General features: G+C 38.6%; 2 protein-coding genes across 2 annotated transcripts in view; one reads left to right on the top strand and one right to left on the bottom strand.

Annotated features, from left to right (window-relative positions):
- Positions 1–13,567, bottom strand: part of NAE1 (NEDD8 activating enzyme E1 subunit 1) — a 50,347-nt gene extending 36,780 nt beyond the window's left edge. Inside the window, exons 1-3 of the mRNA XM_001372027.4 lie at positions 13,285–13,567; positions 4,035–4,138; positions 3,827–3,887 (exon numbers count right to left, since the gene is read on the bottom strand). Coding sequence (XP_001372064.1) covers positions 3,827–3,887; positions 4,035–4,138; positions 13,285–13,343 — 224 coding nt within the window. The 5' untranslated portion in view covers positions 13,344–13,567. The remainder of the gene's footprint in view (positions 1–3,826; positions 3,888–4,034; positions 4,139–13,284) is intronic.
- Positions 13,568–13,653: 86 nt separating this feature from the next.
- Positions 13,654–23,577, top strand: part of CA7 (carbonic anhydrase 7) — a 43,730-nt gene continuing 33,806 nt past the window's right edge. The window contains exon 1 of the mRNA XM_016427669.2: positions 13,654–14,005. Within this exon, the coding sequence (XP_016283155.1) occupies positions 13,987–14,005 (19 nt within the window). The 5' untranslated portion in view covers positions 13,654–13,986. The remainder of the gene's footprint in view (positions 14,006–23,577) is intronic.

A 23,577-nucleotide genomic window follows, 5' to 3' on the forward strand; every position in this document is an offset into this window, starting at 1 on the left:
TGCATCACAAAGTAAATTTAGTTCATAATATTCATAATAGAAAAATAAAATAGTCATTTCAGAGTTCAGCAATTTTCTGGAAGAAAAAGATTAAAATTCCATAAGAAAGTCAAAACTTTCTTTATATAAAGATGCTGACTTTCCACTTCATATTATCTCTCCACATTTTAAACTAGATAATTAGAACAAAATTATGAGATCATCCTGGCACTACAGTTTGTGGTCAGTCAACTGAACAAAAGCTAACCAAATCAGAATAGGATAAAGTAATTAAGTAATTTAAGATAACTAATAATAGTACTTTTCTTTCATAATGAAGTCAAATCAAAATGCTATTCGTGGATAGTAAAATATGGTCTTACTATTATATTTTTCTTCCGGGCCTAATTTTGTCTAACATAAGAAAAAAATCAAAAGCCAACATGAACTGCATTTATGTTATCCTTGACTATCTCCATTATTATTCTCTGAATACACTCTCAAAGATTTCCTCAAAGAATATGAATACTAGAACTTAAAATTGGGGTATACTTTGAGATAACTTGGCCTTTACAATTCTACAGATTCTCAGTACAATGTTTGTTTAAGTCTTGTGCAAAGATGGCTTTTGAAAGTATATTTCGAACAGGGGTAGCTGGGTGGCTAAGTTGATTGTGAGTCAGGCCTAAAGATGAGAGGTCCTGGATTCAAATCTAGTCTCAGACACTTCCTAGTTGTGTGACCCTGGGCGAGTAACTTGACCCTCATTGTGTAGCCCTTACCACTCTCCTGCCTTGGAACCAATATATAGTATTGATTTTAAGATGGAAGATGAGATTTTTTATTTAATGTATTTCAGGGCAGCTAGATGGCTCAGTGGATAGAGCACCAGGCCTAAGAGGTCCTAGGTTCAAATCTGGCCTCAGGTACTTCCTAACTGTGTGACCCTAGGCAAACCACTTAATGGCAATTGTCTAGCCTTTATTTTCTTCTGTCTTGGAATCAATACTTACTATTAATTCTAAGACAGAAGGTATGACTTTAAAAATCTATTTCATAGAAGCAGCATGGTAGAATACTGTACTAGGAATATGAAGGCCTGCTCTAATATAAACTCTAACCTTATTTAGCTACGTGACCCCTGGGCAAGCTGATCAACCTTTTTATGACTTTCTATAAGTCATCTAAAGAGGAACAAGCCCAAAAGATAAAATAACCTTCTTGGATTGGCCTTTAGATTTGGTCCTGCCCTTCTGAGCCCAAAATCTTGGTCACAAGTTACAAATGTTATGTTTCCCTATCTGTGTACCCATTGTTTTCCCTCCAAATGCAAACTCCTTGAGAGCAGGGTCTGTTTTTTTGTTTTAGTATTTGTATTGTCAACAGCTAGCAGCTATATCTTGAAGGTAGTAAGTGCTTAAGACCTTCTTGTTGAACTGAATCATATAACTAGTCTACTTCTATTTCTGGTCAAATATGTCTTCTATTGCTCTTCTCCGTGAAAGTCATTTTTGGTAAAATAGTGATACTTGCACCCGGGCTCAAGGGATGGGTGCATTTTAGTTGTTCTTTGGGTCACCTGCAATCGTTTATCTTCCGAGAATATGGTGTTCTATGATTTAAGAGAAACAATTCATCCTAGGACAATACTGATGTAGCTAGGGATCTCTGAAGACAAGACATCATTTCCTCACTGTGATCCAGCCAGGCTCTACTCCTATACAATCCACTGTACCTCTCTATTGTTCTGTTCCTGTCTCCTCGTGTCCTGAGATATAAGTACAAATGCACTAACTCGATAAGTCACATATCCATGTATCACAAACTGGTCAAAAGGTGCTCTTTATGACTCTGAACATTACTAAACCAATCTCCACTGAGGAATCACAGGCATCTCCCTGAAAAGGATTAAAGCAATTAGCACAATGTCACATGTAAATGAGAGCATCTCAAATCTTGTCAAGAGGAGTCATACTTTGTATAGAGCACCCACTCCAAGACAATGGTGAACACCCTGGATGTCTCATCTCTGTGTTGGATGCTTCTCTTGATGTTAAAACTCATCAGTCTGTTAAAGTTATCCTTGTGGCTGGATGGATTGTATAATTTTGAAAGATGTAAAAATATGCTAGTAGATAGACTCCTTGGGGAGAATCTTTATAAATATTTTACCTAAATGATTCAAGTGCTTTTATATATAATCAGCAAACAATAGCCAAGAGTATACATCAATAAAGATGTAAAATAGAGATATACTTTGCCTTTGAAAGTTTGATTATTCCTTTTTCCTTTCTCCTAATTTCCTTAAGGAGACCTTCAATATGTAATGTGGCCCTTTCTCAAAGACTTTAGAAAAATGAGAAAACAGAAATTTAGTGGAAGGAGGGGCCAAGCATTTATATAGCATCCACTATATGGCAGGCAAAGGCTTTATAAATATTATCTCATCTGAGACAGCAGTTACTAGATGGTTATATATTGGAGAGTATTATATACATTTATGACATTGTTACTAATGTCTTAAGTCACCTATTTTTGGTAACTATCATCCATCATCTTTCCCATTCTTCTGGGATCCTCTCCAATTTGGAAAATCTTGAAAATTAACTCCTCAAGACTTTCAGATGTTGTTTTCTTCAATACATATCTCTTATTTGTCAGGTCCAACTCTTCTTCCCAACTTTACTATCATTATTTTATGAAGCTACTTTGTCCATAATAAATCATTATCTTCCATATTTTGGAAACAAGCTTGTATTCCAAGGTAGTATTGCTCCTGGTTATCATATCTTGCTCTCCATTTGGAAAGGAAATCAGATGTTCACTGATTGAGGTGATTTCTAGATTCTTTTGGTGTTCTTAATGAGATAACTTTTGTTAACTGTTGACCTGTCAGTTAATTAATGTTTCTTTTCTTAGCAATTCTGCCAATATTTTGCCTCTGTCAATGCAAAGTTTGAAAGGGCCACACAGGACCGGGCTTGTTTTATGTTTTCTTTTTCACAGGTCACAATAGTCAAAGAATTCATCACACATTAGTCAATTTGCTGGCGATGAACCTTTTCTACATTAAGCTTGACTGACCTGCAGACAGCAGAAACAAGAGTCATCAAGACAATACTCAAAGTCTTTTCATCTTAGCAGAATCTGTCAGCCCTTATGCTTTTCTGGAACAGCCTTTGAGAACTGAGGTTCACTCCATACCCCATGCTTCCACTGTTACAAGACTTCTGTGACAGTATAAACATTTTTTGTTTTTACAGATGGTGAAATGGAGGTTTAGAAAAGTTAACTTTTTGTCTACTCTCACAGGAAACAGTATACCAACCCAGAACTTTGGATTCCATCTTCAATATTTTCCTATTATACCAAACAGACTGGTTCACACTAGAGCAATGTCTCATTTACATTTATTCAGATCAAATGAGATGGTGTACTTGAATATACTCTGTAAGTTGAAAAGTACTAAATAAATGCAAAATATTATTATTTATACAATTTGATGATATATTTCAACATATGTACTTTCAAAAACATTCTCTTAAGTTTTTAATTTTTTCCCCAGACTATATCAGAACAATTTTCAATTATCATTTTCAGACATTTTTCGATCCACATTCTGTCCTTCCATCTCAACCCTCCCTCTTCCCCAAGACAGCATTTAATATGATATAGGTTATACATATTATCCTGCAATACATATTTCCCATGTTCATCATGCTGTGAAGGAAGACAATAAAAGTATCTTACAAACTTGGAAGTATGCACTGGGAAGTAAAATAATTTCATAAGAAAAGAAATAAAAATATTACTCAGTGTATATATTTGTGGAAAAAAGCCAACCTACTTATTTCCAGCATCTTCTCCGCTGACCTGATTTCCATCTACAATAGTAAATGCGCCAATACCTTGGGGAAAAAAAACAAAGTTTAATATGTGTGTTATTTATATACATATAAATGTGTGCATGTACATGTGCATATATATGCATACATATAAAGTGTATGTACATATTTATAATATTCCCACAGAACTGTATAATTCACATGTATTACCTGGCAATACCAGGTTTTTAAGAATTTCTGTTCCTGTAGCTGTTGCGTTTATTAAGCAAACATGAGCAGATTCCAAAGCTTCTTGTCCATGATCACCCCATAATCTATAAAACAAGAAAAGAAAAAACTTCAAATGTTTTTGAAGTTTCACAGGGAAGCCCAAACAACGTAAAAGGACACAGCTAATTTTGAGATACACTACACTGTTCATTAACATGGAAAGGATATCTTCAATCTTAATGTAAATCTTCCAATAGGTAATCACTTCCCTTATTAACTAATATACTGATTATTAATAATTCTTCGAATAGTACATATAATAAAAACAAATCATAAAATAGAAATATGTAAAAAAAGGAGCTGAGATGTATATTTGTGCCTAGTAAACCCATCTGAATCAAAAATAAAGCAGAGGTGATAACTGATCAAGGATAACAATAAGGTTAATGACACCTTACCCAATTTCCTTTTTTCAATTCACAAACAGGTCAGAGAGTCAAGCTGAGAGATGGTAAGACCTGGGGTCAAATGTGCAAATCTGCTCTCAGACATTTCCTAGCTGTGTTTCTCTGAGCAAGTCACTTAACTTCTACTGCCTAGCTCTTACCACTCTTATGCCTTGGAACCAATATACAGTAGATTCTAAGATGAAAGGTAAGGATTAAAAAAAAAAAAGAATGGGTCAGAGGAGTCAGGTAGCTTACAAAACATGGAACAGATGACTGAGATAGATGACTAGGATACAGAGAGAAAAGTTTTAATGAGAATGCTAAGAAGGGATAAATAGGGCACTGAGGTAATACAGAGATTATTACTTTGTTGATTAAGTGATATAACAAACTTATGTTACCACCCCCTCCCTACTGCCCTTTCACCAGAGGGATCATACTTTGTATTATATTGAGAAAATTGAGGCAATTTGCAATGAACTCTCTCTTCTCACCTTCTCTATATGTCAAAGCCCCCTGACATCATTTCTCATTCTCTCATCCTTTACTCTAGACCTGTTGTTGGTAAACCTATGGCACGTGTACCAGAGGGGGATGCTCCCCTCCCCCTGCATGCCTGAGGACATTTCTCTCATTGTCCTCCCCTCTGCCCAGCAGTCCAATGGGAGTACTTCCTTCCTCCCCTGTCTAGAGTAAGGTGGGTGGGGGGCGGGGGCTCACATGTGGCATAAGGGTTGCAATTTGGGCACTTGGGCTCTAAAAGGTTCAACATCCCTCCTCTTGACTGAAAAATAAAGTGGCTCTTTCTCTCTCAACAAGTACCCTTTATCTCACTCCTTCCCATCTCCTCCAGCACTGCTCCAATATTCATTACCTCTTTCTCTCTAATCTTCAGTTTCTTCCTATCTACTGATTCTTTCCCTGCTGCCTACAAATACACTCAGGTTTCTACCATTCTTAGAAAACCCTGACTACATATATCCTATTTTCCCTTCCAACTATTATCTTATAGGTCTCTTCCCTTCCATAGCCAAAGTCCTAGAAAAAGTGGTTTATATTCGCTACCTTCACTTTCCTCTCATTCATCTCTCGACCTCTTATAATTTGGCTTCTGAACTCATCAACCGACTGATACTTGTCTCAAAATTAGCAATGCATTGTTGGTCGCCAAACTTAATTGCTTCATCCTTCTTGACTTCTCTGAGGTATTCGATACTGCTAACCACCCTCTCTTCCTAGATACTTTCTATTCTCTGGGTTTTCATGACACTGCTAGGTTCTATCATGGTTCTTTGTCCCATGTGATCATTCCTCATCTCCATCCCATAACTTTGGGCATACCTTAAGATTCTGTCCTGGGCCCTCTTCTCTTTCTATGATCTCTTTATCGATGACCTCAAGGGCTCCCATGGCTTCAATTACCATCTCTATGCAGGCAACTGTCAAATCTGCCTAGCCTGAGTTCCAGTCCTGTATCACCAATACTACCTTCTGGACATTTCAATCTATCTCAAAGGCATCTTAAAATCAACATATTTAAAATAAAACTCATTAGCATTTCCCTCAAACTCAACCAACTTCCTAACTTTCCCATTTCTGGTGAGGATATCATCACCCAATCAGTTTCTAAGTTTTGTTGATTCTGCCTCCACAGCATGTTATAGCTGTCCAACCATCCTCACACAGGCCATCTTTACCTTGTACATTGAGTACTCTAATAGTCTTATTTTTTATCTTATTGTCAATTCTCCAAATTAATATGCATTTGCTTTCTCATCCCTACTCTATGCCTACTTCCCCAAGGGAAAACAAAAGAAAAGGAAAAAACCTGGCAAGAAATATTAATCAAACAAAACAAATCTTAACATTGGCCAATTATAAATGAAGCACTCTTCATCCTCAATGCTCTGGAATCATAGTTGGTCGTTGCACTGATCAACCCTTAAGTTTTTCAAAGTTATTTGTCTTTACACACATGAATTGTCTTTCTGGTTCTGTTCACTTCATTTTGCACCAATTCCTCTAAGTCTTTCCAGGTTACTATGCAAAGGTCCCTTCTGTCATTTCTTATGGCACAATAATGTTTCATTACATTAAAATACTACAATTTGTTGAGTTGTTCCCTAGTTGATGGGCACCCCTTTAGTTTTCAGCTCTCTGCCACCACAAAAAAGAGCTGCTATCAATGTTTTTACACATATGGGTCCTTTTCCTTTTTCTTTAATCTCTTTGAGGTATTAGACTACTACTGGCATCACAAAAGAAATGCACAGCCTATTAATTTGTTGGCTATCTTTCCAAATTGCTTTCTAGAATGGCTGGTCCACTTCACAGTTCTTTTTCCTCTCTCAATTTTATGAAACAGAGGGGTTTGAGATGGAAACTTATTGCTTTGATTTTCATTTCTCTAATTATTGGTGTTTAGCTTTTTTCTCCTTCATTTGGCTATTAACAGTTTGAATTTATTCCTTAGAAAACAGCTTGTTCATATCTTTTGACCATTTGTCAATTAAGGAATCTTATTCTTATAAATTTGAATCACTTTGTTATATCTCTTCAAAATGAGACCTTTATCAGATAAACCTTCTGCAAATGTTTTTTTTTTCTTTTACTTTTTTCCCTTCTAATCTTAGCTGCATTCAACTACTACCCTCTTTTTTAAAATCAATTTTTCCCTCAGTGGACAAAAAAAATCCATTTCTCTCCCTCCTACTACTATTAGGAAAAAAAGAAAGGGGTCAGCTGGGTGGCTCAGTGGCTCAGTGGATTGAGAGCCAGATCAATGGGAGGTCCTAGGTTCAAATCTGACCTCAGACACATCCTAGCTATGTGACCCTGGGCAAGTCACTTAACCCCCATTGCCAGCTCTTACCACTCTTCTGCCTTGGAACTGATTCCAAGATGGAAGGTAAGGGTTTAAAAAAAAAAGAAAGGAGAAAAAAAAACCCCTGCAATACCCTTTCTCTTATGAGATCCCCTCTATGACCCTAAATGATAAAAGGATATTGAGGGGATATCTATGTCATCTCCCCATATTAGAATGTAAGTAAATTCATCCTTGTTTAGTCCCTAATGATTGCTCATTCACATTTACCATTTTATGTTTCTCTTCCTTCCTCTTGCCCCACCTGGGCCTCTACCAAGGCTACCTAGTTGCCTTGATCAGATCTATTCTTCAGGAATATCACTTTGGCATTTGTATGGATGATAGACTGAAAAGGGGAGAGACTGAAGTCAAAAGACCAATTCAAAAGCTATTGCAGGAATCCAGCTATAATAGAAGGATTATAGCCATACTCTCCCCCACAACTATTCTACAAAGTTTAGAAAATGTAACAGACCAAATTTTGATTGGGAAATCTAAAAAAATTACATTATTTTAGCCCTAATCAGCACAGGGAGACAGAAATCGATAGATACTGGGGTCAGAGTCTATTGAAGAACAGGGAATGCACAAAGGATTCTAGTATAGGGACTGAAGGAAAATCTGCCTACAACTGCATACTAAGGTAAGAGGAAGTACCAAATCTGGCACATAGGGGCCTTACCTTTTGCAAGGAAAGAAACATTTGCCAATTGGCATCTCTTTTGTTCACTATTCACCCAATATTGAGTCACAGATCCAGTCTGGTCTGAGGAGAGCACCAGTACCTAGGAATAGTGGCTCAGGGTAATAAGCAGTCAAAGGCCTTAGGCTACAAATTAAGCCAGGAGGAAATACAGAAGCAAATAGTAGTTGTGTGGCTTTGACCTCAACTCTGGCCTTAATATAGAGTCTGAAGTCAGAAAGGAGAGTGAAAGAATGAGCAAACAAAAGTGAATTCTAAATGAGGTGTCCTTCAATTGGGAAATGACTGAACAAATCATGGTATATGATGGTGATGGAATACTACTCTGCTCTAAGGGATGATGAATTGATAGATTTCTATAAGAAATGGAAAGACCTACATGAACTGATGCAAATTGAAATAAGCAGAACCAGGAGAACATTATACACAGTAACTGAAACATTGTGGGACGATCAAATGTGATTGATTCTGCTACTAAAAGTAATGCAATAACCATGGGCAACACTGAGGGACTTATGAGAAAGAATGCTGTCCACAGCTGGAGAAAGAACAGTGGGAGTGGAAATCATGATTTATCACTTGTTTATATGTGTATATTATTTGGAGTTTTAGTTTTAAAAGATTGCTCTATTATAAAAATAAATAATTTAGAAATAGGATTTGAGTGATAATATATGTATAACCCAGTGAAATTGCTTGTCAACTCTGGAAGGGAGAGGAAAGAGGGAGGAAAACAACAAGAATCATGGAATCATGGAAAAATTAATAAATAAAAATGCTACTCTATGACTTTTCAAGAAAAAAGATGGAAAGTATAGGTTTAATTAAAAAATAATAATAATAATTTTTAAAAAGTGAATTCTATCATAAAGAGTTTTATGTTGGTAAAGGACACTCAAGACATAGTATGCCCAGAAGAAGATGACTCTTAAACATCTGTAAGCAAAGTCTCAAAGAAACAAATGGCCTAGACACAAGTTCAACTAGAAATCCTAGAAGAGATAAAGCAAGAGATTTTTAAAATAGCTAAAAAAATTATTCTGTAAATGAAAATTCTAGAATAATTGGATAAGAGATGAAAGGTATAGAAAGGGGGGGGGGGACAATTGGGTGGCTCAATGGATTGAGAGCCCAGAGACAGGAGGTCCTAGGTTCAAATCTGACCTCAGACACTTCCCAGCTGGGTGACCCTGGGCAAGTCACTTGACCCCCATTGCCTAGCCCTTACCACACTTCTGCCTTGGAGCCAATACCCATTATTGACTCCAAGATGGAAGGTAAGGGTTTAAAAAAAAAACAAAACCTTGTTGACTCTACCTCCATGGCCACATTGCACTGGCTCTGCTACACTCTTGCCTTCGATTTCCGATCACTAAAACAGTACCCAGCACATAAGAAGTGCCCAATCAAAGAAAAGTAGACTATGAAAACTTTACCAAAAATAAAGAACTAGTGTCTATGGAATCACAATCCTCCTAACATCCTCACCATTCACATCTCTTATCATCAAACCAATGAGGATGGCAATTTGGAACTATGCCCAAAGGGTCTTAAAAGACTGCCTGTCTTTTGATCCAGTCATACTACTGCTGGGTTTATATCCCAAAGAGATCATAAGGAAAAAAACTAGTACAAAAATATTTATAGCCACGCTCTTTGTGGTGGCAAAAAACTTGGAAAATGAGGGGATGCCCTTTAATTGGAGAATGGCTGGTGATGGAATACAATTGTGGTCAAAGGAATAATGAACTGAAGGAATTCCATGTGAACTGGAACGACCTCCAGGAAGTGATGCAGAGTGAGAGAAGCAGAACCAGAACATTGTACACAGAAATGGATACACTGTGGCACAATCGAATGTAATGGACTTCTCTACTAGCAGCAATGCAATGGTCCAGGACAATTCTGAGGGACTTATGAGAAAGAAAATTATCCACATTCAGAGGAAGAACTGTGGGAGTAGAAACAGAAGAAAAAGAACTGCTTGATCACATGGTGTGATGGGGATATGATTGGGAATGTAGACTCTAAATGATCAACCTACTACAAATATTAATAATATAGAAATGGGTCTTGATCAATGACACAGGTAAAACCCAGTGGAGCTGCTCGTTGGCTATGGGAGGGGATGGAAGGAAGGGAGGGAAAGAACATGAATCCTGTAACCATGAAAAAATATTCTAAATTAATTAAAAATTTTCAAATTAAAAAAAATCATCAAACCAGTGAACATTAAAGTTTGCTAAGGTGAAATGTTACAAGGGAATCACTTTAAAAGACTGATATATATTAATTTAAGGTCGCCAAGGAATTCAGCTATGTAATTCCTAAATGAAAAACTCAAGTCAGCCGGCAGCCTTTTTTGGAGTTTAATTACAATAGGAGCAAGAAAGGAATTAGAGATAGAGAGAAAGAAAAAGGGAGAGAAGGGAATAGGGCTTAAATACCCCTTCTGTTTAGGCTGGGCCAAAAGGCCCAAGCCCTTAGATAGCTGGGGCAAAGAAAAGTGATCAGTCCCTATCACTCACGTGACCAAAATGGAGAAATAGTCTCAGAGGCCCCCACCTTCAGCTTCCTTCAGCGCAAACTTCTCTGAGTCCACCACAATCACCCCGACCAAACTCCTCCACCACCTCAAGTCTCCAGACCCTCCTATCTTTAAGGAAACCATCCAAGTTCCTCCTCTCAGTTCTCCCATCTACCAATCACTGTTCATCAATTTCCCTGTGCCAATGGAGGCTCTAGCTTAATCCAGGACCGCCCAGAGGTTTCTGGCTTTTGCACATGTCTGTTGAAGGTCATATTTTCAAATGATTAAATCTTTGATCTAGGCTGCAGCCCTTATTCAATCCTGTTAGGACTGAATAGGGTGGAGATTGATTCCAAGTATCTCCATTGTATCAATTCTAAAATCAATCATGACTCAAAGAAATTCCTGTTCTATGCTTAAGCATAGGTCAAAGTCCTTTCCATTGTTCAGCAAAAGGTTTCTGTCCTAAAGTAATCTGAAGAAGGGAAGAGAAGGAACCTCCCATGCCAATGGGGTTCCCATTCCAATAGACTATCAGTAAGAAATTTTCCAAGTATGAAATATCCCAATGGTGAAATTTCCAACATTTATAAGTCTAAGGAATTTTGAGGTTTACAGAAAGAAAGTAAGGCGCTGAATCTCTTGTAGAGTAACTCCTAATGCAACCTTTTTATAAAGAATCTTTTCTCTGTGTTAGTAACAACTCTATGACCAAAAAAAAAAGGCAAGGGCTTGGCTAACGGGATTAAGTGACTTGCCCTGAGTCACTCAGATAGGAAATTTCTGAGGCCAAATTTGAACCCAGGACCTCCCAACCCCAGGCCTGGCTCTCCATCCATTGAACCACCTAGTTGCCCTCCTACTGCAGTCTTTAGAGCATCCTTGAGGCAAGCTATAGTACACTGTCTTTGTGCTAATAAGCACAGTCCCTTATACATAATAAATGTTTGTTGAATTACTTCTCTATCACAGTCACTTGTTCTCATATTATAAATGCCCTGATTCTAATAGGAAGAGTATGATTTTAGGGAATCTGCCTAGTTTACTCTCTTCTCTCAGGGGACTGAAGGGGAAGGATCGGAAAACATACTTTGAAGTTCCTTGGAAGCAAGGCGCCCTGTTTTATAAATCCTGGAATCAATTCACACTGTGGAGCATAATACCTTATACCCAATACTGAAATGAATGTATAATGAATAACAAGGGAAAAACCCATAGGTACAATCTAATGAAGCTACACTCTTATTACAGCCCCCAGACACTGTCTATAATTAGCTCCAGGGTAAATGGGAAACATGATTGTTTCAAATAAGTGGAACAGGCAACCACTTCAAACCTGGCTTTTAAGGCTGAGGGGAGGGGAAAAATGAAAAAAAAAAGGAAGAAAGACTCAAGGAATTAGAAGTCCCAATTTCTGGTTCCAGTTCTGCTCCTCACTTCATTGTAACATTTAACAAGCTGCTTCACCTCTCCAAACACCTGTAAAATGAAGCAGTTGAACTATCTCCAAGGGCCTCTCCAGCTATGTCCCAGAATTCTCCCTGCCCTCACGTCTCATCTTTAGAAACAAGACTAGCCCAGTCTGATAGCAGATGGCAGGGCAGAGAATGTGACTTAATCTTGGCATGATTGAGAAGGAAAGGGAAGACTAGGAGGAGGGAAGGGGGTACAAAAGACAAGAATTTTATTTGGTGGGAGGGGATTGCCTTTCTTAGGCATTCACCTGAGATGTAAACATAAACATGTAAAAAATTCACCCACAAAAGAAGGCAATAAGGAACAGTAGAAAGGCCATTAGACTGAGTTGGAGGAGCTGGGCTTAAATCCTGGCTCTGCTACTGGGTACCTGTACCAGAAGGTCAAAACATTTTCTGGGCACCAATTTCCCTGTCTCTGGGGTCCCTCCTAGCTCTGACATTCTAGGTGCTAAGTTCCCTACCAATTTTGAAAGGCTTAGGTTCTAATGTCCCTTTTGCTCTGACATTCTATACTCAGAGGCTCTTCTTACTCTGGCATTTTATGTTCTAAGGCCCCTTACTGCCGACATTCTATGTTGTAAGACTCCTGTCTATACTGACATACCATTCTCTAAAGACCCCATCTGCTCTGATATTGTTTTGACAGTCAATGCTTTAAGTCCCTCCCTGTCTGACATGCTATCTCCTGAGCCTCAGTGTGCATGGAACTTCTGTCCAGGACTCTACCTACTCTGGCATTATATGTCCTGACCCTCAGCACTCAAAGGGCTCTTCTCCCTCTGCTCTGACACTCAATGCTCCCAGGCCTCTCTGCTCTGACACTCAATGCTCCCAAGTCTCTTTCTGATCTGACACTCAATGCTCCCAGGCCTCTCTGTGGTTTGATGCTCAATGTCACAAAGCCATGCTGGCACTCAATGTTCCCAGACCTCTCTCTGCTCTGATATTCAATGCTCCCGGCCGGTCCTCTCCCTCTCTCTTGCTAGTCCAGGCCCCAGGAGCTGGTAACAGCCGAGTTTGACTATCCGGGCTATCAGAGAGGCCTCGGCGTCTCACTCCATCCTGCTGGCAGGCCGCTCCCCGTGGCCCTGCTCAGGCTCCAGCTCCCACTCAGGGGCAAGGCGGGGCCCAGCCTGAGCCCGAGCCGATCTCGGCGCTCTCCTGAGCAGCCTGGCCTGGGCCGGGGCTCGGCGGAAGCACCTGCTGCCTCCTCCCCTCACTCACCTCAGCTGCCGGTCATACTTCTGCTCCTTGGGCAGCTTCCCCACCTCGGACTGCGCCATGGTTCGCTCGGGCCCAGGCTCTCGCCTGCTACACTCCCGCCCCGGAGGAGGAGTAGGCACCACCGCGCCGGTACCCTAGGCTGCCCCGCCCCCACCACGCAGGCGCACTATGTCCCAGTCCCGGGTCACCGCAGCCTACGCGCAGCCACCCTGAGCCCCCTTGGCGTCCTTGCGCAGCCGCACTTTTTATGGAGGCACCTCTACAGCTTCCCGAATCTACCGGCAGGGGACGCTAAAAGGCCGCGCAGGCGCGAGGGTTTTGCTGGACCATTTCATTCCATCCTTTTATTTTTACTGATGAAAAAAGTGAAAACCAAAAAGTTCCTAGGATCCTTAGACTTGGAAAAAGGGACTTGAGAGCTCATCTAACCCCTCGTTTGGCAGAGAAGAAAATGGAGCCATTGAAGGGATGTTAATAACCTAGAGAAGAGTTTTTCTTCTTTTGCATAAGTGGCAAGTGAGCCACAAGCATTTATTAAGCATCTACTATGTGTCCGAGGTAGATGGGGGTCCGAGGAGGAAGAGCTCTTTTCAGGGCTGCGCATCCACCTTTGATGTCCACTTGAAATTCAGCTGTCATCTGAGGCTCCAAGAAGCTGAAACATGCTCAGTGACCTCATCTAAACCAGGCTGAGTGTCACTGATGGACAACAGACCAGTGGGTAAGTTCATGGGGTGTAGAAGGGGCAGATGAGTGACTTGCCCAGGATTACACTGCTAGTAAGTGTCTGAGGTTGGATTTGAACTCGGGTCTTCCTGACTCCAGGCCCAGCACTCAGGTCCATGGTTCATTTAGCTCTCAAATTGATATTCCTAAAGGACAGATAAGATGATGTCACATATCCTTCCCCTCCTCCTCCCACTTTTCAATAAACATCAGTGACTCTCTCTTGCCTGTAGGCTCAAATATAAAATCATCTGTTTGGCTTTTAAAACCCTTTACCACCTGATCTCTTTCTAACCTCTGCAGCCTCCCTATGCTTCTCCATTTATTCTGTGACTCAGTAACACTGGCCTTTTTTCTGTTTCTCACACAAGATACTCCAAATCCTGATTTTGTCTTTTCAGTGGCTTCCCACGCCCTGTACTCCCATTCCTAGAATGCTCTCCCACCTCATCTCCATCTCCTGCCTTTCTTGGCTTCCTTGAAGTCTCAGGCAAATCCCACTTTCTTCAGGAAACCTTCCCCAATCCTCAATTCTATTGCCTTCCCTCTTAATGATTTCTTATTTATCCTTTATGTAGCATCCTTTTACATATTCGTTTGTTTGTTATATTATAAGAAGTTCTTATGGGCAAGGACTTTCTTTTGCCTTTTTTTATCCTTAGCTTTTAGCAAGTGCCTGGCACAGAGTACCTTAATAAATATAATTGCTTATAGCAAGTTTCTCTGATAAAGTCCTCATTTCTCAAATAGAGAGGGAACTGAGCCACACTTATAAAAAAATAATATAAATAGGCAGTTTCCAGAAAAAAATCAAAAGCTATTGATGTCATATAAAAAAATATTTGAAATCACTATTGATTGGAGAGATGCAAATTAAAACAACTCTGAGGTACCACCTCATATTCATCAGATCACTTAAAATGACAGAAAAGGAAAATAAATGCTGGAGGGGATGTGGAAAAATAGGGACTCTAATGTACTGTTGGTGGAGTTGTAAATTGGTCTAGCCATTCTGGAGAACAATTTGGACCTATTCCCAAAGGGCTTTGAAAGTTGGCATATCCTTTGATTCAGAAATACCACTAATAGGTCTGTACTCAGAGACAAAAGAAAAATGAAAAGGACCTATGTACAAAAATATTTATTGCTGGCCTTTGTGACCGCAAAAATATGGGTTTCAAGACTTTGAATTGCCCAAACTGTAAAAATAATTTTTAGCGTCTTGATTTTATATCAAAAATAAGTGGTCGCCATGGGAAAAATTCCCAAATATGAAATACCCAAGTCAGCTGGGTTTTATGGAGATTTTAATTAATATAAATGAAGGAATTAAGGAAAGGGAAAGAGACAGAGTAAGAGGAAATGTAGGAAAAGGCTAGGGCCTAGGTCAATGGCCTAGGCCTTTTCTCTTTAAGAGAGAAACTAAGTCAGTCTTTAATCACTCACCACAAGATCTTTTCAAACAAAACTCTAGTGTTCAGAGACCCAGCAGCCTCCTCTGACTCCTGACCTCCAATTCAGCTACCAAAGCTGAATGAATCAAACTAACTCGAACTGGTTCAGACAGCTCCTTTTAAAGAGAAATTTCTCTTGTGTAACCTCCCTTAAATTTTCACGTCTACCAATCACAGTAGACACTTTTCCTAGGACAGTCCATTCTTAGTTTTTAGTTCTCACCTTCTCTGGGTAGATTATATCTTCTGAGTACTTCATACCTCTTTGTTAAGCTTGCCCCTTGCAAGTTGTCCAACCTTTTAGTGAATACTTTGACTTTCATAGGTACTTAGCACTTTTTTGTATTAGATCTAAAAATAGACCTAGATTAAGGTTTTGGCCTCATTATAAGCATGAGTTAAGTACCTTCATTGTTCACTAAGGAGTTTTACAACTTTATCTTCCCCTAAAGTATGCCTAAGTATGGGTGGAGTAATTTTAAAGTTCCCAATACATTCCTGATAAAGTACCTCCATTGTTTAAATGGGGAATAACCTTAACCATAACCTTAAGATAATGTTCCAAGGCAGAGTCTGAGAAATTTTAAGATTCACAATCCCCCCTGATGATCATTGGAAGACTAGTCTCCCCATTGATCATTTAACATAATCATCTTATAGTTCTAAATCCACTTCTAACTACAGATGTATACAATATTCAATTTTCTAAGAGGAAATTAGAGTAGTGAGGGAGGAATAGAAAAGAAAGAAAGAGAGAAAGAGAGAAAGAAAGAAAGAAAGAGAGAGAAAGAGAGAAAGAGAGAAAGAAAGAGAGAGAGAGAGAGAAAGAAAGAAAGAAAGAAAGAAAGAAAGAAAGAAAGAAAGAAAGAAAGAAAGAAAGAAAGAAAGAAAGAAAGAAAGAAAGAAAGAAAGAAAGAAAGAAAGAAAGAAAGAAAGAAAGAAAGAAAGAAAGAAAGAAAGAAAGAGAAAGGAAGGAAGGAAGGAAGGAAGGAAGGAAGGAAGGAAGGAAGGAAGGAAGGAAGGAAGGAAGAAAGAAAGGAAGAAAGAAAGGAAGAAAGAAAGGAAGAAAGAAAGAAAGAAAGAAAGAAAGAAAGAAAGAAAGAAAGAAAGAAAGAAAGAAAGAAAGAAAGACCAATGTTTTGCTAGGCACATTGACAGAAAGCCAAATTAGGGGCAGTCCCTTTTGGCATAAATGTGTACATTTACAGTAAATGTTCAATCAAACTTTAGTTCAATCGACCACACCCAAAGTTCATTCTTGATCTTCTTGATGTAGTGTGGATTTTCCAGCATCTTTCTGCAACAATTTATTCTCTGGATTTAGGAATTAGCAAGCTTCTTCCTTGAAGATCTTTTCTCAAAAAAAAATCAAAATCTTGGATTTTTATAAAAATACAATCTCAAACAAAAAATCAAAAATCTTCGATTTTAAATTAAAATACAATCCCCCCTGAAGTAGGTGTTAAAAAAACATCCAGTTCAGCTCAGGATGCAATGTTGAGTTATGGGGGTATATGAGTCAATTATCAAAAGAAGAGAAAAACACAACCAAAAACATAAGGAAAAAAATTCAAAATAGGCCCTTATATAGGTCCAATTTAAAGTAATTTCTATCCCACAAGTCTGTAGGACAGAATGCACTAATATTTCACTTACCCATTTGCAGCCAAGACTACAGAAAGTTGCCATAATATAAGAAGAAAGAAAACTAGAATTTTATTTTTGATAGGGAAGTGTCATTCCCTCGTCTGATTTTTTGTCATTCTCAGGGATATAGGGAGCCAGCATGATAGTCAGACTTTGGTACTTGTCTGAGTACTTTGCAAAAAGTGTAGATACAAGGAAGTCCTACAACTTAACATATGTCAAGCGTCGCAACCTCAAGTCCACATTAGTATTGCCTGTGTGCTCTTTTTGGCAATGAATTGGAAATTGAGGAAATGATTATCAATTGGAGAATGGCTAAACAGTTGTGGAATACTATTGTGCTATAAGAAATGACAAGCAAGATGGCTTCAGAAAAACTGGGAAGATTTAGATGAATTTGATGTAAAGTGAAATGAACTTAAGAGGAGAATATTGTACACAGTAATAGCAATACTGCAATGATAATCATCTATGAAAGACTTATCTGCTCTGATCAAGACAATGATCCAAGGCAATTCTAAAAAATCCTTGATAAAAAAGATCATATCTACCTCAAGTTCAACAGTTGATGGACTGCAAATTGAAGCCTACTTTTTTCATTTCATTTTTCTTTCTTTTCTTTTCTTTTTTTTATAACATGTACGATATAGAAATGTTTTACATCACTTCATATGTTTAAGTGATATATTGTTTGGCCTCTCAATGGGTGAGAAAGGGACTAGAGGAAAGGAGAGAATTCTGAATTCAACATTTAAAAAAACAAACTTTAAAAATAAATAAAATTTTTAATAGTTTACCAATTGTTTGATTTTTAAAGTCACTTAAGGGTGAATCTTGCAGAATAACAATAGGAAAATGGGAAAGACCTATAAAAATTTTTATAAAAAGCTCACTTCTCCATCAGTTACAAGACTGCCTCATTTGGCTTTAACACCTTAGTTTCAGATATATTATGAGAGGAAGTGGAAATGCTGCTAAAAATATGGGAAAAGCAGCTAAACTAGACAAATATTATACAGAGAAGAGATTTGTGCCAGAAACACCATAATTTTGAAGGCCTATAGTGGACAAAGGAAACATATCAATAGGCTTAGGGGAGGGAAAAAACCCTCAGACTAAAGCCCTCCCTCCCCAAAGTCAAACAAGAGAATTAAATTCACTAAGCATTTATTGAGTATCTACTATGTGCCAAGAATGCTCAAAGTATAGGAGACACAAAGACAAAAATGAAAATAGTCACTGCCCTTAAGGGGCTTATTGTCTTCCTGGACATCACTTATCCTTGACTCTTCTCTCACTTACCCCAAGATCCATTCTTATTGCCAAGTCTTATAGCTTTTACTTTTACCACATCTCTTGCAGAAGTGAATCCCTTTCTGTGCACATAGCTGCCATTGATCCAGGTAGAGGCCCTCATCTACTCATACCTGAAATATGGCAATAGCCTTTGGATTGATCTCCCTGCTTCAAGTTTCTCCCCATTCCAGTCCATCTGCCACTTAGCTGTCAAAGTGATCTTCCTAAAAAAGCAGACCTATACTCCATCCACTCATGTGGCTCCCTATGATTTCTAGGACCAAATATAAAATCCTCCAACCTTAAAAGTCTTTCACATCCTGGCCCTTCCTCACCTCTCTAGTCTTTTTTATACAATTTTTTCTTCCAGAAAATCCATGATCCAGTGACACTGGTTTCCTTACTATTCTTCCCACATATTTTTCCATCTTCTGACTTCCAGTGTTTTTCTGTCTCTCATATTTGGAATGCTTTCCCTCCTCATCTCTAACTTGTGGCTTTCTTCAAATCCCAACAGAAACCCCACTTTCTATAGGAAACCTCTCCTGATTCCCCTTATTGCTAGTAATTCTGTTGATTATTTCCAATGTCTCCTATATAGAATTTGTTCCTACATAGTTGTTTGCATGATGTCTCCCCCAACACTGTGAGCTCAGTGAGAGCAGGGAGGAACAACTCTTTTACCTTTCTTCATATTCAAAACTTAGCACAATGTCTGGCAAATAGTAGGCCCCTAACAAAGGTTTATTGACTGGTTTATTGACTTGCCCAGATTAGGATTCAAGAAATTCCCAAAAAGGGAAGTTCTGGAATAAGGAAGGGACAGTTTTGACCTACCTTACTTTACTTGAGGCTTAAGATTTATGACATGGTTGTAATATAAAAAGGCTAGCAGGGCTGCTAAGTGGAACAGTGGTTAGCACCAGGCCTGGAGTCAGGGTTCAAATCTGGCCTCAGACACTTATGTGATCCTGAACAAGTTACTTAACTCTATTGACCTCAGTTTCCTTCTCTATAAAAAGAGCTGGAGAAAGAAATGGCAAATTATTCCTGTATCTTTGCCAAGAAAACCCCAAATGCAGTCATGAAGAATTAGACATGACTAAATAACAATTGTATACAAAAGTCTTAATTTTTTTTAAATACCAACTGACCCCCACAGGCTACCTCCTTTCCTCCCTCCCTCCCTCCCTCCCTCCCTCTCTCTCTCTCTCTCTCTCTCTCTCTCTCTCTCTCTCTCTCTCTGCCCTCCCTCTCTCACTCTCTCCTTTCTCATTCTCTCTCTCCCCCTCCTCTCTTTATCATTCTCTGTCCTCTCTCTCCCCTCATTCTCCTATTCTCTGTCCTCACTCTCTCTCATTCTCTCCTCTCTTTCTCATTCTCTCTCCCTCCCTCCTCTTTCTCCCTTCCTCCCCCCCCCCCCTCTCTCTCTCTCTCTCTCTCTCTCTCTCTCTCTCTCTCTCTCTCTCTCTCTCTCTCTCTCTCTCTCTCTCTCTCTCTCGGCAGTTGTTTCTCTGGAAGAAAGACAGAGGAGCAGTTCTTTGTGTATCCAACTATGACCACCTGAACATTGTCTATACCATCAGATATGGTTGAGATAATGGTTATTTCTGGTTAGTTCTGTCAACAAGTTTTTCCCTCATTTTTTTTTAATGCTTTGTTATAAGGGATTGTTCCCTGGGCAGGAGAGGGGAGAGGGACAAATTTGGAAATGAATGTGATGTAAAAAAAAATCAGCCAACATTTCTAAAATTTGAGCACACAGAAGTCAACAATTTATCAAGGACGTACCCTGGCACTATGGCACTATGCTGGGGACAGCTGGGTGGCTCAGTGGATAGGCTAGGAGACCTTTGGCCTCAGACACTTCCTAACTGTGTGACCCTGAGCAGGTCACTTAATCCCAATTGTCTGGTGTTATGCCTTGGAACAGATAAGTGACTAGGCTGGTAGAAAAGACTTCAACCTTATTCTCTGGGGTTGGATCTCAAATGTTTTTCCTTCCCCTCCCTCCCCAGACCCCATCCATTAGGGGACCAGATGGTGTCTTTTCTACCAGTCTAGTCACATTCCTGCTTTTCATATGTATATTCCCCAGTAAAACCTTGCAAATTTGGGGCTCCTTTTTTCAAAAGTAGGATTAAGTCTTTTAGTTCCTGATACTCTTCATATATAGCATCCACCTTTATCAATAGTGATAAGCCCAGCTCATAAACCCAAATTAGCCCAGTATCTTATAAATCAAAACATAAGATTGACTAGCTGGAGAAAAAAACAAACAAACAGATCATCAGCTACAGCCTCCTACACAATGCTGGAACTGCATAGAGCAGAGACTGAATTATAAGAGGTCTTCCAGGAAGTAGGTATTCAAAGCTCCACTGGAAATTTCCAGAGAAATGACAATGAATTTCCTGGCTGCTTTTTGGTAACTCAGTAATAAAGAATGTGGGTGCTTTGAAGTGATAAAAAAAATGATCCCCTCATTGACTTCCGAGATGGAGGGGCTAATGACTTGGTAGACATTTTATTTTATTTATTATTATTAACTTTTTAACTTTTACCTTCCACCTTAGAATCAATACTATATGTTGGTTCCAAGGCAGAAAAGTGATCAGGGCAATGGGGGTTAAGTGACTTGCCCAGGGTGATGCGACTAGCAAATGTCTGAGGTCAAATTTGAACCTAGGACCTGTCTTTAGGCTTGGCTCTCAATCCACTGAGATACCCAGCTGCCCCCTCAGTGGACATTTTAAAAGGAGACAAAGCTTCCAACTTGACCTCTTCAGCTCTCTCAAGTGGCAAATAGTATGCTTTTAAAAAAATTTTAATCTTCAGTTCCAAATTCTTTCCTTACCCTCCCCCCCATTGAGAAGGCAAGAAAAACAAAGTCAATTACAAATAAACAAGTCATGCAAAACAAAATTTTTCATTAACAAGGTTAAAAAAAAGAAAGAAAGAAAAAAGAGAAGAAAATATGCTTCAGTTTGCACTCTGAGTTCATCAGCTCTCCATCTGGAGGCATATTTTGTCATCTTTTGGAACTATAGTTGGTCATTGTATGGATCAATTTCTGAGTCTTTCACAGATGATTTATCTTTGTGTCATTGCAGTTATTGTATAAATTGTTCTTTTAACTCTGCTCACCTCACTCTGCATGGGTTCATACAAATCTTCCCAGGTATTTCTGAAATCATCCCCTCATTCATTTCTTATAACACAATTACATCCCATCATATTTACGTACCACATAACTTGTTCAGCCATTCTCCAGTTGATGGATATCCCCTGAGTTTCTAATTCATTGCTACCCCAAAAAGAATTTACCTAAGTATTTTTAAACATATGAGTCCTTTCCCTCTTCCTTTGATCTCTTTGAGGTATAGACCTGATAGAAATATTTTGGGATCAAAGTGTATGTACAGCATAATAATATTTTGGGGCATAGTTGCTTAATTGATTTTCTGAATGATGAGAACAGTTCACAGCTCCACTGACCAGTGTATTAATATACCTGTTTCCCCACAACCTCACCATCATTTGCCATTTTCTTTTTTAGTCATCTTAGCCAATATGATAGGTATGATGGTACCACTAAGTGATTTTAACTTACATTTCTCTAATTACTGGTGATTTAAAGCATTTTTTCATATGACTATTGACAGTTTATATTTCTTCTCTGAAAACTTCATGTCCTTTGACTACTCATCAATTGGGGAATGGCTTTTATTCTTGTGAATTTGATTCAGTTCTCTATATAATTTAGAAATTCATCCTTTAGTAGAAAAACTTGCCACAAAGATTTTTCTCCCCAGTTTTTTGTTTTCTTTTCATTTTAGTTGCATTGATTTTGTTAATTCAAAAACTTTTAAATTTTATTTAATCAAAAATTTCCATTTTGCCTCTTGTGATCCTCCCTATCTCTTATTTGGTCATGAATTCTTCCTCTATCCATGGATTTGACAGGTAATTTTTCTATGTTCTCCCAATTTTCTTATGATATCACCTATCACCTTTTATATCCAAATCATGAGCCCATTTTGAGCTTGTCTTGGTATGTAGTTTTGGTCTATGTCTAGTTTCTGCCAGACTGCTTTCTAGTGAACCCAACAGATTTTGTGAAATAGTGAGTTCTTGCCCCAATAGCTGGAATCTTTCCCTCTATCAAATTAGGTTAGTACATTCATTTGATTCTGCATACTGTATACCTAATCTGTTCCACTGATCAACTTTTCTGTATTTCCTATCTGCTACCAAAACATCTGCATGATTATACCTTTGTAGTATAGTGTGAGCTCTGGTACTGCCAAGTCCCCTTACTTCATTTGTTTTTAATTAATTCCCTTGATATTCTTAACCTTTTGTTCCTCCAGATAAATTTTGTTCTTAATATTAAAATTTCTAGCCCTACAAAGTAATTCCTTGGTAATTTGGGTTATTATTATTGTACCAAATAAGAACCTAAAAATTATATTATTTCTTCCTCTTAGTGAATCTCATATTGATTCTCAGACTATGCCAGGAAGATTTTTTTTCCTCCAGTCATGATGAGAGGTTGCTGCTGAATTGTTGTTATTGTCAAACATTTATTTGCACTTACTGTATATAAAAATTTATAGCACCTCTAGTATATCTATATAAATCTCTTTAAATCTTCCTTGCCCATTCCTAATTTTAGCTCAGTGAAAAAAAGATGATGGGAAAATAAGATCTCAGATTTTCACAGACCTTGGGCTTTTATGGAGCTATATTTCTTTTTCAAATTATAGTCTCTGAAAGAAAAAGAGATAAGAAAAGCTATTCTCTAGATATGGGCATGTCCTAAGCTATGTGACATGGTAACATCTCATTCTTGAGGGCTTCACTATGCATGCCACAGCCCCCTGGAGCACCTGGCCCTCACAAACAACCCGCCTCCTGGACGTTTCCTGGACCTCCGAACTCATGTTCCCTTAGCCAATCATAATGACACCATGGCTCATAACTGTGGCACCTCCATATTTCAGAATGCCAAAGTTCTCTTTCTCTTTCGCACTCTTTCTGAATCTTTTTTTTTATCCTCCTTCAGTGACCTTCCCGTCCCATTACTCATCCCTGTTTTCCCAGTCCATCACCATTTCTTGGCCCTGACTCCCATTCTCTTAGTCATGAGAACAAATCCCCAATCTGA

The sequence above is a fragment of the Monodelphis domestica genome, chromosome 1 (genome assembly GCF_027887165.1).
Source record: "Monodelphis domestica isolate mMonDom1 chromosome 1, mMonDom1.pri, whole genome shotgun sequence".
NCBI classification, from domain to species: Eukaryota; Metazoa; Chordata; class Mammalia; order Didelphimorphia; family Didelphidae; genus Monodelphis; species Monodelphis domestica.